The 16,284-nt window shown below is 39.3% G+C and overlaps 1 protein-coding gene across 3 annotated transcripts in view; it reads left to right on the top strand.

The window, feature by feature from the left end:
- LOC147152027 (ubiquitin-conjugating enzyme E2 D2) overlaps positions 1 to 16,284 on the top strand; it is a 31,011-nt gene that overhangs the window by 10,671 nt on the left and 4,056 nt on the right. For all 3 annotated transcript variants that reach the window (XM_086023486.1, XM_086023488.1, XM_086023489.1), the window contains 4 exons: positions 1,202 to 1,265; positions 15,007 to 15,038; positions 15,156 to 15,233; positions 15,372 to 15,477. In XM_086023486.1, coding sequence (XP_085879612.1) covers positions 1,202 to 1,265; positions 15,007 to 15,038; positions 15,156 to 15,233; positions 15,372 to 15,477 — 280 coding nt within the window. The remainder of the gene's footprint in view (positions 1 to 1,201; positions 1,266 to 15,006; positions 15,039 to 15,155; positions 15,234 to 15,371; positions 15,478 to 16,284) is intronic.

Here is a 16,284-nt window from a genome sequence, read left to right as displayed (position 1 = left end):
CCTCCAAAATTTTGACGACACATGGCAATTACAAATTTAATGCGGAATTGTCTCTGACTCACTTCCACAGAAGGTGCATTTATCATCTACGTCAGTGAACTTGGAAAGGGAATTATTGCAAGGATAACTGTTGTGCAGTATTTTAAACTGAAGCTCTCTTTTTTTTTTAGATGTAGAATTGAAGGGGACATAATCATGTTCTGTGCAAATTTATGTCATTTAATTCTGTGTACCAGTAGAATTTACCTCATGGAGATATTTTATTACAAAACATATTCCTAATGTTTATTTGTGCAATTCCTCTAATTGTGAAAGGTGTTTGACTCTTTGAGGAAGAGCATTTACAGTCGACTTAGACTCTTTGAACTTGACTGGGAAGATTTTGTTTTCCAACAATTTCATAACTACAAATAGTGCCATTACTTTCAAACAAATCTGAAACATAAATTATACCCCTTTCAATCCAGGCTTTATTATACAAAGTTTTATACTTTATTACACAGAGATTTATACTTCAAATATTGAAAGGTCTCTCTGTAACCACATATTAAAGATTGATATTGTTTTTTGGATTCTAGAAGAAATTTTAGATGCTGTCTAGATGCTGAAGTGAAGCAAAGACATGAATGAATATGATACTTTCTGACCACTTTTTAACAGGAAATATTTACCATTTCATATTTAAATAACCCAATCAGAAATATTCCCATTCTGATTTTTACACTTTTACACTCACCATTACTGTTTGAACCAAAATATTCAATCTAATACCATGATATGAATTTAAGGCCGTATTGCTAACCCATCAGTATCTGTTTGAAGGAGTTCAGTGTCTAGCAAAAATGTGGGGAAAATATTTACATATAATCTTACATTTATGTACAAAGAACATGTACATTAGTACAAAATGTAAAACATTTTTTTGATTAAATATTTGCGTATTGAATATCTGTCAGAAAAATCGCAATACAATTTTTTCCTAAAATGGTTGAGCCTTACCGACCAGTCCAATGTTCAGTCCACACCTGAGACTTGGGCATAGCTCATTGTTACTGGGTCATGTGCCCCAATAAAAGAGGTCTGGGGACACCTATGTTTTGTAATGTTCAGAATTTTACAGGTTTTGAAACTTCAATGCATATGATTTTGCTTCTACCTAACTGACTTTTCTGCTATTGTTTTTTTTTTCGGTTTGTGTTAGGAGTTGAATGACTTCGCACGGGATCCCCCAGCCCAATGTTCTGCTGGACCAGTAGGAGATGACAGTACGTTTTCCACCACACTAGCATATTCAAGAGTCAAATGTCCACAACAGTTGGATAATTATGGATTACTGGTACTGAAGACTTACATTCAAACACATATGTTTGAATACATTCTGTTATAAACAGGGTTTCCTTTAAAAAGTATTTACTGAGTTTTGTTTTCTAAGTTTTAACTTTAAATTATTACAGTGTACGTATTTCAAATGTAACACTCGCAACGTACTGTATTTGAATGCATCTCAACGATACCAGTTAAAAAAGCAACATGTCCAACAAACAACTTATCAGCCCACGTGGCTCCCCTGTTATTGACTATATGCCACGCACTACTATTGTATGGACTCGGCCAGCTCGGTCAGTTTATCTCTGAGCAGAATGACTGATTTTCTGTCTTTGCTGAGTTCCACACTTTCCAAATAATGTGGTAAAATGGACCCCAAATACTTTGAAATAATGACAGTTTCCCTTTTATATTAAAAGTTATCTTCTCCATGGGTAAAGTTGTGGGTAGTTCCTTAATCCAATTGATGAGTTTAGGCTTACTTGTCCTCCTCCGTGAAAGTGCTATGACCCTTTTGCAAGCAAAAAACATAAATTCAGGGCAGTTATTATACTTGCAGACATAAGATGGCCATAAGGATACCGCCTTAAAATAAATATCTGAGGTTTAAGAGCCAACTTTATACCCAATATAGTTTCTAAGGCCTATGGCCAAAATTGTTGAACTTTATTACATTCCCACACACAATGGAGGAAGGTCCCCTTTTCCTCTCCACACCTGAAACACCAGTAAGGAATGGCACTATTATACATATTTTTTTCTGGTGTCACATATGTCCTCATTAGCCAATTATATTCAAGTAATTTAAGTCTAGTGTTGGTAGTCTTGAATGACTGCTTTCTTCACAAGATCAGTTGAAGGCATACTGAAAATTTCACTGAATGACTAAAGTGGTACCAAAAAAAAGTAAATTCATCCACGTTAACTGCCAGGAAAGACAAAAGCATCTAGCTGTATGTGTCAAATTCATAACTATGAATATACACTGCATGTATGCGGATAACCCGGACAAGCTTAGAAACAAACTCTGTTGTAAAGGGCTGCTCGATTAAGAGATTTTGAACTGTAACCGATTTTCTGGATAAAACAATGTTTAAAAACGTTAAATTCGGCACATTCGATTTCGTTATTTTCGGTGTATCTAAGCGGCCGTAGTTTCCTCTGCAATTCCGCTTCTTCCCGCGAGCACGCAATCCAAAACGACGACAACGTCCATGGCTACCGGCGATTCTTCTATTTGCTCAGGCAAGTGAGCGTTTAGTTAATAAATCGGGCAAAAATAGATCTGTAGTTGTAGTGTGTGCCCCGCATGTACAATCCGTGAGCAAGTAACTCAACGTTTGAAAGTTGTCCTTTTTTTTTCTCCTCTACAACGGACCTCTGGTCCAGCCGGATTATGCATCCGTACTTAAGCTTCACAGTGCATTGTATTATTGAGTGACAGTTTTGCTCTACTCATTGATTTATGTTTAAGTAAGACCATTGAGAAAGGTGAAAGTCACTAGCTGGTGATTGTTTGGTTTACAGACTTGACTGTCTACCTTCTCTCATGTTGATGATTTCGTTTCAGATGGTATATGCACTTTCTTCCTTCATTATTGGTTTAATTAAGAACAGATCTGAAATCTATTGTGTAAGTAAAATGCTGTTAATCCCAATGGATTGTTCTGTGTGTATTAAATTAAATTAACTGGCATTTTGAGTTGAAAGAAAGAAAAAGAAAGTTTAAATAAAAGACATTCAAAATACTTCATTTTCATTTCATATTTTTTACTTTACAAAGAAATCGTAATTGTAAAATCGGGTTTGAGAGAAAATAATTGTGATTTTCTTATTAGGCAAAATCGAACAGCCCTAGTTAGGGATGGGAATTTCGACTAATTTGCCCGCCGACTAGTCTCAAATTTTATTTGCGACTAGTCTATAAGCAAGAAAACTTGAAATTTAATACATATTGAATTTAAAGTTTAAAATGCTAATGTTTTGTGTATTTACAGTAGGGGCTATTTTAGCCCAAACATTCAGGACAGTTTGTTAATTTAAATTCTATTGATGTAACAACTGACTGAATAAAAGTGAACAATTGAAAGAGAATACATTTCTGATACATTTGCCAATGCAATGCATGGCATTTATTATGAATAATGAAATGAGTAATGGTACCGACTCCCAGTCCAGCAGGGTCTCATTCGCCATAAGTTGGGTGCATTATCATGCACACAGGCCACGGCTTTATTTTCTAGTGCCCACGTACCCATCACACTCCGCAGGAGAGCAGCTGTTTTCAGTTTCAGCTATGTGTCTTTCCTCCAAGGCGCATGAAGCAAACAGCTGCGGAGATGTCCTTCGTCCACATACGTTATACACCTTATAGTCATGTAAGATTCGGTGGCTATGGACGTCCATCCGTCTGTAGTTATAGCATTGGCCACATAGCTGACCCGCTCAAGCGCTCGTAGTATCTACTCTTTCATTTGGTTATGGCTACTCTCGAGTTGGGGCGTTATTGTTTTGCGACTTGGCAACACGTACTCAGACTCGATATACAGCATTAATTTTTCGAACCGTTTCCCCTTACCAAAAGAAAGCGGCAGCATATCGTGTCATTTTACACATTATTTTGGGGAATCTTTGCTGTGCGGTGAGTATCGCAGCGCCTGGCTGGAACAAACGCTCTCATGCTCGTCTGAGTCGCCCCGCCGCCATCGACTTGCTGGTTCACATCGAGATTTACTTTGGATGTGGTTTCTCATCGCTCCGAGAGAGTGGTTGTGCTTACAAAGCCTACAGGCGACCTTGTTGTCATCTGCTTCATCAAAAAAACTGCCAAACGGGGCCGTTGTTTTTCGTGGTAGCTTCGACAGAATTTACTTTTCTTCCCCAAACTTAGTGTCCCCGCCCCCTACTATGTTGGCGGGGGGAGGGGAACAATTCTTTCTCTTGGTGCTCAGCTTGTTCACAGAGGCCGAGGCGTGAGGAACAAGATGCGTGATTCTTACTGCAGCGTTTAACCGACTAGTAAAATATTAAACGTTTAATAAATTGTAGACGGTTAAACAGTTAAACGACTAGTCGCGCAAGTCCCTAGCCCTAGCTGTAAGTATCCTTTTTTTAAATAAAGTAACTTTAAAGTAGCAGGCGTGTAGCGTTGAATAGCAGATCATGTTTTGAAAAATGTGACAGATTGCTAAAGAGCCGATAAAAGTCCGAAATAGTTGGTCTAGCTGAGATTTTATTTGGAGGTTCTGTATTTCGAGTGTTGGCGTATATTCCCTTGGCGAGTGCCTTTTGACACCGCAGGAGAATACTACGAGTAATGGAAGTCACCTTTTACCACCCTCTCTCAGGTTTCTCTCAATTTTTGGTGTTGAGACTTCAACACCACTGTTTTCACCTGCACACTGAGAAATGTGGACTAGACACATCTCATGATCGCAGAAGAGCGCACCTCTCCAATTCAAACCAGTGTGAGAAGAGCAAAGCATAGACGCAGCTGCAGAAGGCAATACAATTTGCTACAAAACTAAACAGTGACATAATTTTCAGATGCTTCAAGGAGGCATGCCATGACAAGTATCTGGGGAAATACAGATATCAAATAAGGGCAAAGTGAAGAAAATTAGACTTTAGAAATCATGGCCATGCTTTGAAAAGGATGATCAGAGGAGGTGTTGACATGCTATTTGAACGACCAACAAAACATACATTTGCGTTGTGTGAGTTACTCTGCAGAAGGCATGACTCCGAAATTCCACAATAGATCAGCAGAGTAAAGATAAATTCTATTGAAAAAATTACATTAAATGGTATAAAATAAACATAGATAGGTTATCATGGAATACATATAATATTGCTGTTGTGGGGTGAAATCCTCGCATTTTAACGACTCACTTTTCAGGAAACCCAAAAAAGAAATTTGTTGAGCCATTAACAATTCATCGCCAAAGAGGGTAGGCCGTTTTCAACGCTTTATTTACATTTACAATCATTTGTAAAAATAATAGACCCACATGAGGACTAACCAATGTTGAAAGGTTCGCTCCATGCCAAATCACCCAGTGGGTTAAACCAAGCAGAGTTTGATTTGAATGAAACTTGGTGTACTTGTTGATAATGATGGCACAACACTACATCTCAAATTTTTTGTCAATTATCATAATAATTCATTTTAGGTTTTGGGAGCGAATTTTGACATTTTCAGCAAAAAGCGGTGTGGCCGCCTTCTTTTGAACCCTCATATCTCAGACACTACTGGGTCAATATTCACAAAACAGGTGTTGTTGGAAAGGGAATTTAACAAGGATTCAAAATCTCCAAATGTCATTTTGAAGATTGGTGCATATTTAAGTAACTTGACCTATTGAACCTTGGAGATCACGTGACCGTAACACATTTTTCATGAAATGTAATGTCACACATGTTCTCTAAAACATACAAAAGTTTCAGAGATGCAGTTTTTGTTTAGCAACAATAAGGAGTCAAAGTATCTCCATACTGGTGTTGTCACGATACCCAAATTTTGACTTTGATACTATGCCTGCATAAAGTACCTCGAAACAGAAACTGTACTTTGATAAAAATCTAAAATTAGAGAAAGCAGCAAAATTATAACTGACAAAAGAACTTCACATTTTTTAAAATGTGTTATTCATTCAAATTAGGATATGCTTGATAAGAAAATAACATTTTAAACATTGTTAAACATTTATGAACATTTGCACATGTGGTAGAGTGAGATAAATATATTACACTGTTTCTTTCTATATTTATTTTACAGACTACATGTAAATTAAAGTTTAAGAAAACTAGTTCCCAATGATTTTTTTTTTTTTATCGTTACTAGTAGAAAATGTGCACAGAGGTTTCTAGAGCCATTAGTGTGACATCTACTATAATGCAGTATTGAGCAGGTTTTGGTAATTTTCATGACCAGATATGCGGCCTCTGTGATTTTTGGACACAGAATTATTCAATTCTGATTTTATGTATGACATTTTTTTTTTAAATAATGAGATCAATGCCTGCATTTATGTTTATATAAGCATAATGTATACATGTCAATGAATGTACATAAATATATTCACTACACGTTTTTACATTACATGCCATATTCTCTTGACCCATTTGATTGCATTTCATGTCATCCATTGTTAATATTGACAATGCATTTACACCGTTGCAGTCAATCAAATATGTTCATTTAATTGATAATGACTCAACGTAATGTTGCTTGTGTGTGTCTACTCTAATCCACTCCCAGATAGCCGATTGCCTCGTCAAATTATACAAATTGTGAACAAAATAGTTCACACTCTACATATTTTTGAGGGAGGTGTTAGAAATTTATCAGAACTTGTCACTCTTTAAACTGGTGGTATAACTCTGGAGGTGGATTTTTGTCACTAATCGTGCGTGTGACGTGGTCACGAGGCGGCCAAAGTTCCTCGCAACCTTCTCGGCGAAATGGACAAGCGACAAAAATTGCCTCGGAACACTTCAAACACGCCACTAGTTACCCAACTGCGTGCATAGGAAATTTTTCAACAGGAGATACAGCGCGAATTCTACTAGTACGACAAGCGATGAGACCCAGTAGCGCGAGCAGCGTCAGAGCCAGCACACCGGCGAGTGACGTCAGCATGTCGCTTGACTGTCCGCTGCTGTAGGAGTACGTAGCTTTAGTTGTGCTAAAGTTTAGAGCTTCTAAAAAAAATGATAAATTATATGAATGAAATTTGGAATCTTTGTTGAATTCCTTTTCTAACAATAGCTGTTTCGTCCCCAGTAGGCCTGAAATATAAGGGTTCAAAGAAAGGCAGTCACGCCCCTTTTTAGCAAAAATGTCAAAATTAGGTGGGCCGTAGCTCCCAAACAACTGCTCCGAGTCAACGAAATTTGAGATTCAGTGTTGTAGCATCACTATCAATAGATCAATCACTATCAAAAATATATGCGGTTTCCACCCCACATTGACATTAAAAACATGGTAGAGATTTTGTATTAGGCTGTTGAATATGCAAACGTCCTACAATTTCTGCCTCTGAACACAATGGGTGGCAAATAATGTAGAGATACTCAACTAAATTGAGCAAGTACTTATTTGAAATGTACCCAGACAGGAATCACATTGATTAGCTAGTTCAAATGCTGTAATTATCGATGCAAGCTTCTTATGAGGAATTTTCACATACTGACTCTGTAGTTTGTTTGTTATAAAATACTGTAACGCAATCCTACAGTTTTTTTTTTAATTTTTTTATCAATTTTCAAGTACTTTATTCAAAACTATATTAGTATGCGCTCAGATGTATTCAATACCAATTATAAATGGGAGAAAATGTAGCCATACATCTATTTGGCAATAAAGGAAACTAATATTGTACTGTTATTTGCAATCAGACAAAGCAGGAATGTTCTCTATTGATGTAACTTTGGGTTTCTTAACAAACAATTATAGGATAGTTATAAAAGAAATAGTGGAGTATATGGAGCAAGAAAGAGTTTACCATCAAGGTGACAACACATCAGCCCTTACTGTTAAGGAATGAATAAAATGCTAAATTTACACTGTGTGGTAAGCGTAATATTATGCATAATTATGCACAACAAATAAATATGTGTAGCCTTATATTCATCAAGGTCAGACTAGGACCAAACCGATAATTCAATAGCAATATGTATCGCGATTGACATGTGATCGATATCAATAGAAAATGCCTTCGATAAAACGTTCGATCGTAAAAAAAATAAATAGAAAACACACCCAATCACGGCATGGTGCGTGATGCAGGCAGCACGCATCCGACTCCAAACACGAAGAAGAAGCCGATAAATCAATGAAGGAGAAGCAATTAAACCAACAAAGAAGAAGCAGCAGCTAACCCCAACGGAGCAGGCATGCAGGCCCGGCAGCCGTGCGCCATACTCGCGTGGAGTGAGCTAGCGGCGTAACTTTGTTCAAATAAATGACGAGTCGACTCAGTACAACTCTTACAATAAAATATTAGGCATGATAACCCGATTAAACACCTCCAGGTGGAGACGTGGTGTACAAGTAAAGGAGTTCCCTGTCTATGACATGCTAGCGCCGGTTCGCCATATCCGACCCTCGGCATCACACTCAAGTTAAAATCAAGCAAGTAAAATGTAAATGGACTATGGCAATTATGAGTCTACTAAAAAGATAAAGTAGTCCTAAGACGACGATAATGTATGCTCTGCAAGAGTGTATTAGTTCACTTACATTGTATGAACATTAAATGATGGGGCGGCATGGCTCAGTGGTAGAGTGGTCGTTTCCCAACCCGGCCATTGCTGCCATGTCGAAGTATCCTTGAGCAAGATACAGAACGCCGAGTTGCTCCTGATGCTGTGTCATCAGTAGGTAGATGAGGTACAGTGTAAAGTGCTTTGAGTACCCAAGGTAGAAAAGCGCTATACAAGTGACAGCCCATTTACAGCCCAATAAAGGCTAATGTATGTGTATCAACTATACTGCTTTGGGGTAGCACCTAATTGCAAATAAGCATTTACAATGCACCGGTGGAGGAGAAATTGCACATTACGCTACATAACGATGTGCACAAAAAAGTTGACTTATTTTAAAAAATAGGTTTGAAACAAAGTCAATAATTACCAATATTGACTTATATGAAACACTTACATCGTGTTATACTTTTCAGTCATATTGCCCAGCCCTGGGTCAGACTCTTTGTTATTGTTTCTGTAGTAGTTTGGCACGCAGTCATTTTGGAGTTACTGTAGTCTGTTTTTTACAGGTCAATTTGTTTTTATGGCTCGTTTTGACTCTCTTTTACATCAGTGCCTTTGTTCAAGTCATAAAATGTATTTTAACTCGAATGCCATTCATTTAATTTAACCTTTCTAAATGGATTGATTATTGTTTAATCTGGTCACATCTTAAGGCATTTAGGATAACCTCATATCAAATGATAATGGAGAGTTGCGTTGGACAATGATTTTTGTCATAGAAGTTTTGTAGAATTTGAAGGTTTACACAAAAGCACTTTTAACTGAAAACAGATAAAAATGGTGCCATTGGATCTGTGTGTGGGTGTGAAAACAGTAGCGTTACCGTCTCCATCTAAAATGTCTGTAAAAACTAAGAACATCAATGTGAAGTGTTCACTGTCCAGTCCGGGCATCCGCGAGTCCGTCAAGTCAAACAACAATATCGGACCACAGTGATGTAACATAGTTGTAGGTGATTATGATGCCTCTACATCAGTGTACATTTACTTCATTGCTTCTCTAACTTGTGGAGTGACTTTACTTTTCAAAATCCTCATTTATATCACATGGTGATGAAGAGTACACAAAAAATAGTCAATATAAAGTGTTAAAGGCTTTGACAACGCAATGTTACCGTTCTGTTTTTTTGTTTTTTTTTGGTCTACTGAAAAGTGACAATTTTGGAGTTACAAGGATTCTCCCTGATGCCAGTGGTATTAGAAAGTTTAAACTGCAGTAAACAAAAAGACATGGCAGAAGATATTACTGTAGTCTTATGAAAACTAAAATACAGCCACATTTAAAAAACATGGACAAAATTGATGGTGATAGGAAAACCCACAGTCGTCACAGAAATAACTTGAATCTTTGAAAATTAGCAAATGAAACTCAAACATTGCTTTTGAATTGTGGTTCGACAGAATTATAAAAAATAAAATAAAAATCAACTCATAATCAAACAAACGGAATGTGGTAGTAACAGCTACTTGTTTAGACCAAGCAGAGGGAACAAATATGGAATAATGGAAAATGAACACTTCAACACACCACTCGTAATTTGTTGCATCACATCTGGCTTTTCTAACAGCTGGCATGGACTTATTGAGTGATAAACAGTACTCTTCATCAATTTGGTTACGTCTTCGTCAGAGTGCTTTTGCCAGATCAGCTTTGCAGGTTGGAGCCTTGTCATGGACCATTTTCTTCAACGTCCGCCAAAGATTTTCAGCTGGCTTGAAATCTGGACTACTTGCAGGCCATGTCATTGACCTCGTGTCTTTCTTCAAGGAATGTTTTCACAGTTTTTGCGCTTTGGCTTGATGCGTTATCATCTTGAAAAATGATTTCATCAACCCCAAATGTCCTTTGAATTGACGGGATAAGGAAAGTGTCCAAAATGTCAACCTAAACATTTATTGAAGATGTAGTGACGCAGGGCTGGGCGATTATTCAATATCAACACGTGTCACGATCAACACATGCTCTTTTATGTCCCTCCAGACCGCTAGAGGCGGAATAGTCCCTTTGTGCCCACGCAGGTCAAGAATGCATACCAACAGACATCATTAGTGACCCAGGGCGTGTCTAAGATCCCACAACACCTGGAACACGGTCTCCCAGAACCTTCTTGCACGTTGGCTTGCATGCCACTGGGTTCCGCTTTTCCCTTGCAGATCAAAGTTGTTTCATCTCCATTGCTGGGAGCCTTGTAGTCGCATTGGTCGGAACTACGGATTTGTTTTCCGCCCTCCTGTGGCTGCAACTGCTTTGTCTGTGATCGCCGAGGTGGCGTTGTGTGAGGTTGCTGCTTCCTTTGTATGCTCATCTCACTTTGTTTGCTTTAGTTTGTGTTTGGTTTGGCGGCCATCCACGTCTGTTCTACCTGCAATTGGGCTCTGTCGCAGTTTGGCTTTCTCCGGCGAGAAAGTTTGGCCTTGTAGTTTGGCTTTGCGCATTAACTGGTGACAGTAGTGTCCGCGCACCCTCTCCCAGCTTTGTGGCTTTGCATCGTAACGGCTACCGCTGCCATGTTTGCATGGCAGTTTGCCTTGATGTTGCTTTGCTAGTGACGGGTGCATCCGCGCCCCCTTTCCTAGCATAGCATCTGCTCTGTCTCTCTCCGCATTGGCACTTCTGCCGGGGTTCACCAGCAGTCCTGTTTCCGCGCTTCGCTGCTGGTTTGCCTTGACGTGCCTCTGCTAGTGACGGCTGCGTCCGTGCCCCCACTCCTAACGTATGCCTTTACACCTCCTCTGTGTCTCTTTGTTGTGGCACTTAAGCTGCTGGGTTTCGCCCAGCAGTTTTGCCTTGATGATCGCTGTGTGCCTCGGCTGATGTTGGCTGCGTTCGCGTCCTCTCTCCTAGCCCGCGTCATTACAGCTTCCCACGCGAGGTTTTCGCACTCCACCTGGCGTCTGCCGTGCAGGTGACGTCCACATCCCCTTCCCTCATCTTATCGCTCTGTTTTGGTGCCAGGTGTCTTTCGCCGCCTATTGGCCATGTGCTGCTAGCGGTCCTTTGCCGTCAGCATCCCTTATCTGTGACTTCTTCGCTATGGAGGGTTCCCCCTGCTGTGTTGACTCTGGTTCACTTGCTAAGGCAGCGGATAATCAGGTTGACCGTTGTGGTAGGCAAACACAACAGTCTGGCGTTAGATTTGTGCCACAATTAAAAGCATCTAGGAGATTTTGAGCATAAAAAGGTGTTTTGAGCGCAGCCAAGTCACCGAGCTGCTTGTCCGCCTATTGTAGACACAAAGCAGAAGCTGTATGGTATGGTGTAACTTTGTTCAAATAAATGACCACTCGACTGAGTGCAACTCTTAACTCACTCACTGCCAGACATTTTCAGATCCTCTTTTACCCTAATGAAAAAAATATAAATAAATTCCTCGTATTGAATGGCTGGACTGTAAAAAGACAAGTAAATTTGGCAATGGCAGTGAATTAGGATTATATTGTACATACTAACCTGATTAAACACCTCCGGATAAATATTAAGTGCAGAAGTAAAGCATCGCACTATAGTCACAATCAGGCAAGTAAAACATGAATGCGCTGCCACTCCTGGCATGACTGGCAATAATGAGCTCACTGAAAAGATAAAGTACCAAAATTTCTGGACTACAAATCGCACCTTAAAAGCAGCAACAGCTAAATGTATCCCTAAAAACTAATTTGTACATACCCTGGCTGCTTTGTATTAATAACCGCGGGTCTCTACGTTATAACATGGGATCTTTGCAAAGAAAGAGGTCACACAGATGGATGTTTAAAAACTTTTATTTACCTTAAACACTGGTAGATGTTACAAACCCCCCCAAACAATGCCAAACACAGCTAGTTACACAGTGGCATCCCAGAACCTTTCTCAGTTAACACACGAGGCCAATTTGCTGACGAGCTTCATCAGGTAGCAGTACACATAAGTCTGTGGCAGTGCATCCTTTGGAAAGCTGTTTGTTACATGTTTGGGAAACACAGGGGATGTCTCATCATGGCCAGTAATTCTGTGTTCTGTGGCCAGCCGTTAGCGCATGTCGACAGTTGCCAGTGATGGTGGGAGTCTGTTGCCAAAAAAAACAATGGAGGGATGGATGGGGGTCGCACTGCAGAGCTGTATTTATGGCACTCGTTCCCTATGCCCATTAAACTCAAGATGCTATATCTTAGAGGTGGGCGATGTATATCGTTAATCATCGTCAATCCTGCCTACACGATGTGTAATTTTTTATATTAATTAATTAATTAACATTATCGAGTATTACTACTGCCTTGAAGTGAGTCAGCCGACGGCCGCAAAGGTGGAGGAAATGCTGAAAAATCAGCGTGCATTGACGGCAGAGGAGGAGGAAGTGATAATCATTCGCCGAATCACCGGGCAGGGCCCGGTCACCTGACTCTGTCCGCACTACAGCGGAGCTGTTTCCTCCTCATTTCATGGAGGAGTGTTGAGCGGGGATTTATAGCGAGGCGCGAGTCCATGTTGTCCGTAGTCTGTAAATGGTTTGGAGTTGACAAGACTTGACGTCTGTGGGAATAACATTGTTAGATGTGCCAAAACGGTCACCTGGAAGAGCAATTCTGTTGCACCACGAACCACATGGATTACGAGGAAAACTTGGCGACCGCGCAAGCACGCTAAACAAAAGGTTAAACACACACACCCAGAAAACAGTCGCCGAGTTGAACCAACAAATAATGCACGCACCCACTCACGCACACACACACTCAGTACTTAAGCAAGCAAGGCAAACGTGACATCCTGGATGATCGGTTAATATTCAGTTTACACGCTTTTAGTCCGCATCATTCATAACTAGCCGCCAATGTATGAGAAATGGGTGTTGTGATAACGACATCTTTTTTTGTCTTTCGGTGGGTGACACTTCGTCACGCGTCACATATCAAATACATTTTTTTCTCATTCTGATTGCTGTAGTTAACACCTTTTTCTCATTCTGATTCCTCTAGTAGTTGGTTGGCAGTGGTACACCAGTACCTACTGCAGCTCAAAATGTCACATCATTATGGAATAACAGCAGAGACATTTAAATGACATAAATATTCCCAAAAATCAATGTAACTCTTTACATAATTTTTTGTTCTTTTTTAAATATTGTCGTAGAGTATCATTGTTTTGCAGAAGCTGTATTTAGCAATTTAAAAGAGATGTTGTTCACATACGCTGTCTATCCACAATTGGTCTGTGAAGCAAGTGCAGATTTAAAATATTTTTTGTAGAATATCGTCAAATTGTCGTTATAGAGTTTTTTGAAAAAATATCAAGGTTTTTTTGGGCCCATATCGCCCACTCCTACTATATCTACTATATCCTCTATATTCGCTCCAACACAGCTGTCTACCACTATGCCCATAGACTTCTGCATTTAAGGCAGCCTGCGTGCGCTCTCAAATCGAAATTGGCTGATGAATATTCAGTATGCGGGCGGACAGATTCGTTGGTCCACTGTGACATATTCTCTAATTTCATTGGTCAGATGTGACGAGACTGTGGGTAAATCTATTGACGGCTTGAAGCTCGCTTATCGATATTTACTGATATAAAATACTTATTTGGTGAAACACTTTTTTCTCCCATCCCGATGCACATAATGTTGGCAAAGGCAATTATTTAATCTTTTGTATTGACCAATTTGACTTTTTCATAGTTGCGTTGACGTCTTAAAGATTAAGTATATGTTAAAATAAAATTACCAACATTCCGGCTTTTTTTCTCCAGGTCCTTATTTTGAATAGTAAAATAATAATAATGATAAGCGGCTGAGCAAATTTGAGCTGAGCCTATTTGTGCATTGGGGAAAGGGGCAATAGTTCAGAGACTGACAGCCTTTAGGAGAGGCTGAGCGGAAGCTAAGCACCACCACAGCATACCAATGAGTCCATGCCTAATCAGTTTAATTCAACGGTTAGCACACTGGGTTTAAATTGTGCTCCTTAGGCATGTTCAAAATATACATAGTATTGAAAATCACATTTCTGTCATGTTTGCAGCTATAACGTATTTGTTGTCTCGCTCAAGCCATTAATGGATTGAGTATGTGTTTAATTTTTTTTATTTGGTTTTCGTTTGGGCTGTTAAATAGAGGTGTATATACCCTCACTCTGTGTAGGTACACCACACTCAAATTAGATGCAGTATGAACACTATAAGAAATATTGCTATTTTACTTGGATATTATACCAGTTATATTTAGTGTCGGTTACCTCTTTCGGTGCCACAAGTATCTCACTGGTAGATTTCCATAGCTATGTTAATGTTAAAGTTAAAGGGACAGTGAAGGCAAATACTGATCATTAGGCGCCATAAGTAATTGCATTTTCCTAAGCAATACTTTTAATATAAGTTCATGCAAAAATAAATAAATCCCCAAATATTGTGCACTCCTAATTCATTCCTCTGTTTCAGGTTTTCATTGGCAAGCCACAATAATGGGGCCTGTAAGTATTCATCTCAGAGTTTGCTTTCGACAGGTCCATTAACTTATCGTGTGGTTTAACCCCCATATTAGCTTCTTTGTGTATGTTTTATGCTAAACATTTTGTGTCCTGCATTAGAATGACAGTCCTTACCAAGGCGGGGTTTTCTTCTTGACCATCCACTTCCCCACAGACTACCCCTTCAAACCACCAAAGGTATGCAAGACAGGAATACATTGAAAACTAGAAGCAGCTAAGATGATCTACCTGTTCATTGCATCCGCCTGGAGTCTCCTGTAGCTATTCTTTGTCCCCGTTGCCTCCATTGACCTCCTTGGCTCTTATCTTCTTTAGGTTGCATTTACCACAAGAATCTACCATCCAAATATCAACAGCAACGGCAGCATTTGTCTTGACATCCTGCGATCACAGTGGTCTCCAGCTCTCACCATCTCCAAAGGTAGGGGGTTTCGTGCTGGCCTTCAGATTCTCAAAGCACACTTTTCCACTCATTGTGCTCGCTGCACAAGATTTTTTTGCAACCAAGCTAAGCTGTCTTCCTTGCCTAGAAGTATTTTACTCTGACTGCTAAGACACACAGGTGGTGGTGGTAATGCGCATTAGAAATTGCGGAAAAGATGTTGGATGTCATGTCATCTTCTATCATATCAATTTCCAGGATTTGTCAGCTGATCCTTACTAAAATCTTTTTGGCCCCTGTCAGGTAATAATTTATTAGAGTTTGTGATTTTCAAATTGTATTTTGAGTTCACTGATAAGCAACATACTTTTTTTTGTGTGGAGTGTTGACTCACAAACACAATGTAATGATGTCCAATACCCAGAGCAATACATTTTACAAAAAATTTATAAAAGTATAAGATGAATTTATACTTGGATGTAGGCTTTAGACGTGTACTTTATATAGGGAACATAATGAGTGAAGTTACTGGCAAAACAGTATTTACGGAGTCGTCTGATGCCTTTTAATTTTAAATCCCGTTTCTCTTGCGTCTACTCCAGATTATTTTCTTTACCATGAAGTCATGATGTCGCATGTAAACCAAAACATAAAACAAGACACAGTGACCTTTCTCAGATGTCAAAACAATTCATCTTTGACAGAGTTGTATTTTAAATATACAATGCACAAAGACAGTCATGTTACTCCTTGACACGTTGAGTCATTGTTAATTTCACAACATCATTGTAAACTGACCTGTCAGAAAGCTCGCTGAAGCCCACGCTGTCTGTAACGTTCCCAGGT

This window comes from Filicampus tigris, chromosome 2, assembly GCF_054856515.1.
Source record: "Filicampus tigris isolate MCC_2025a chromosome 2, RoL_Ftig_1.0, whole genome shotgun sequence".
Classification (NCBI taxonomy): domain Eukaryota; kingdom Metazoa; phylum Chordata; class Actinopteri; order Syngnathiformes; family Syngnathidae; genus Filicampus; species Filicampus tigris.
Note: the sequence above shows the minus strand (reverse complement) of the source record. Positions and strands in the feature narration are given on the sequence as shown.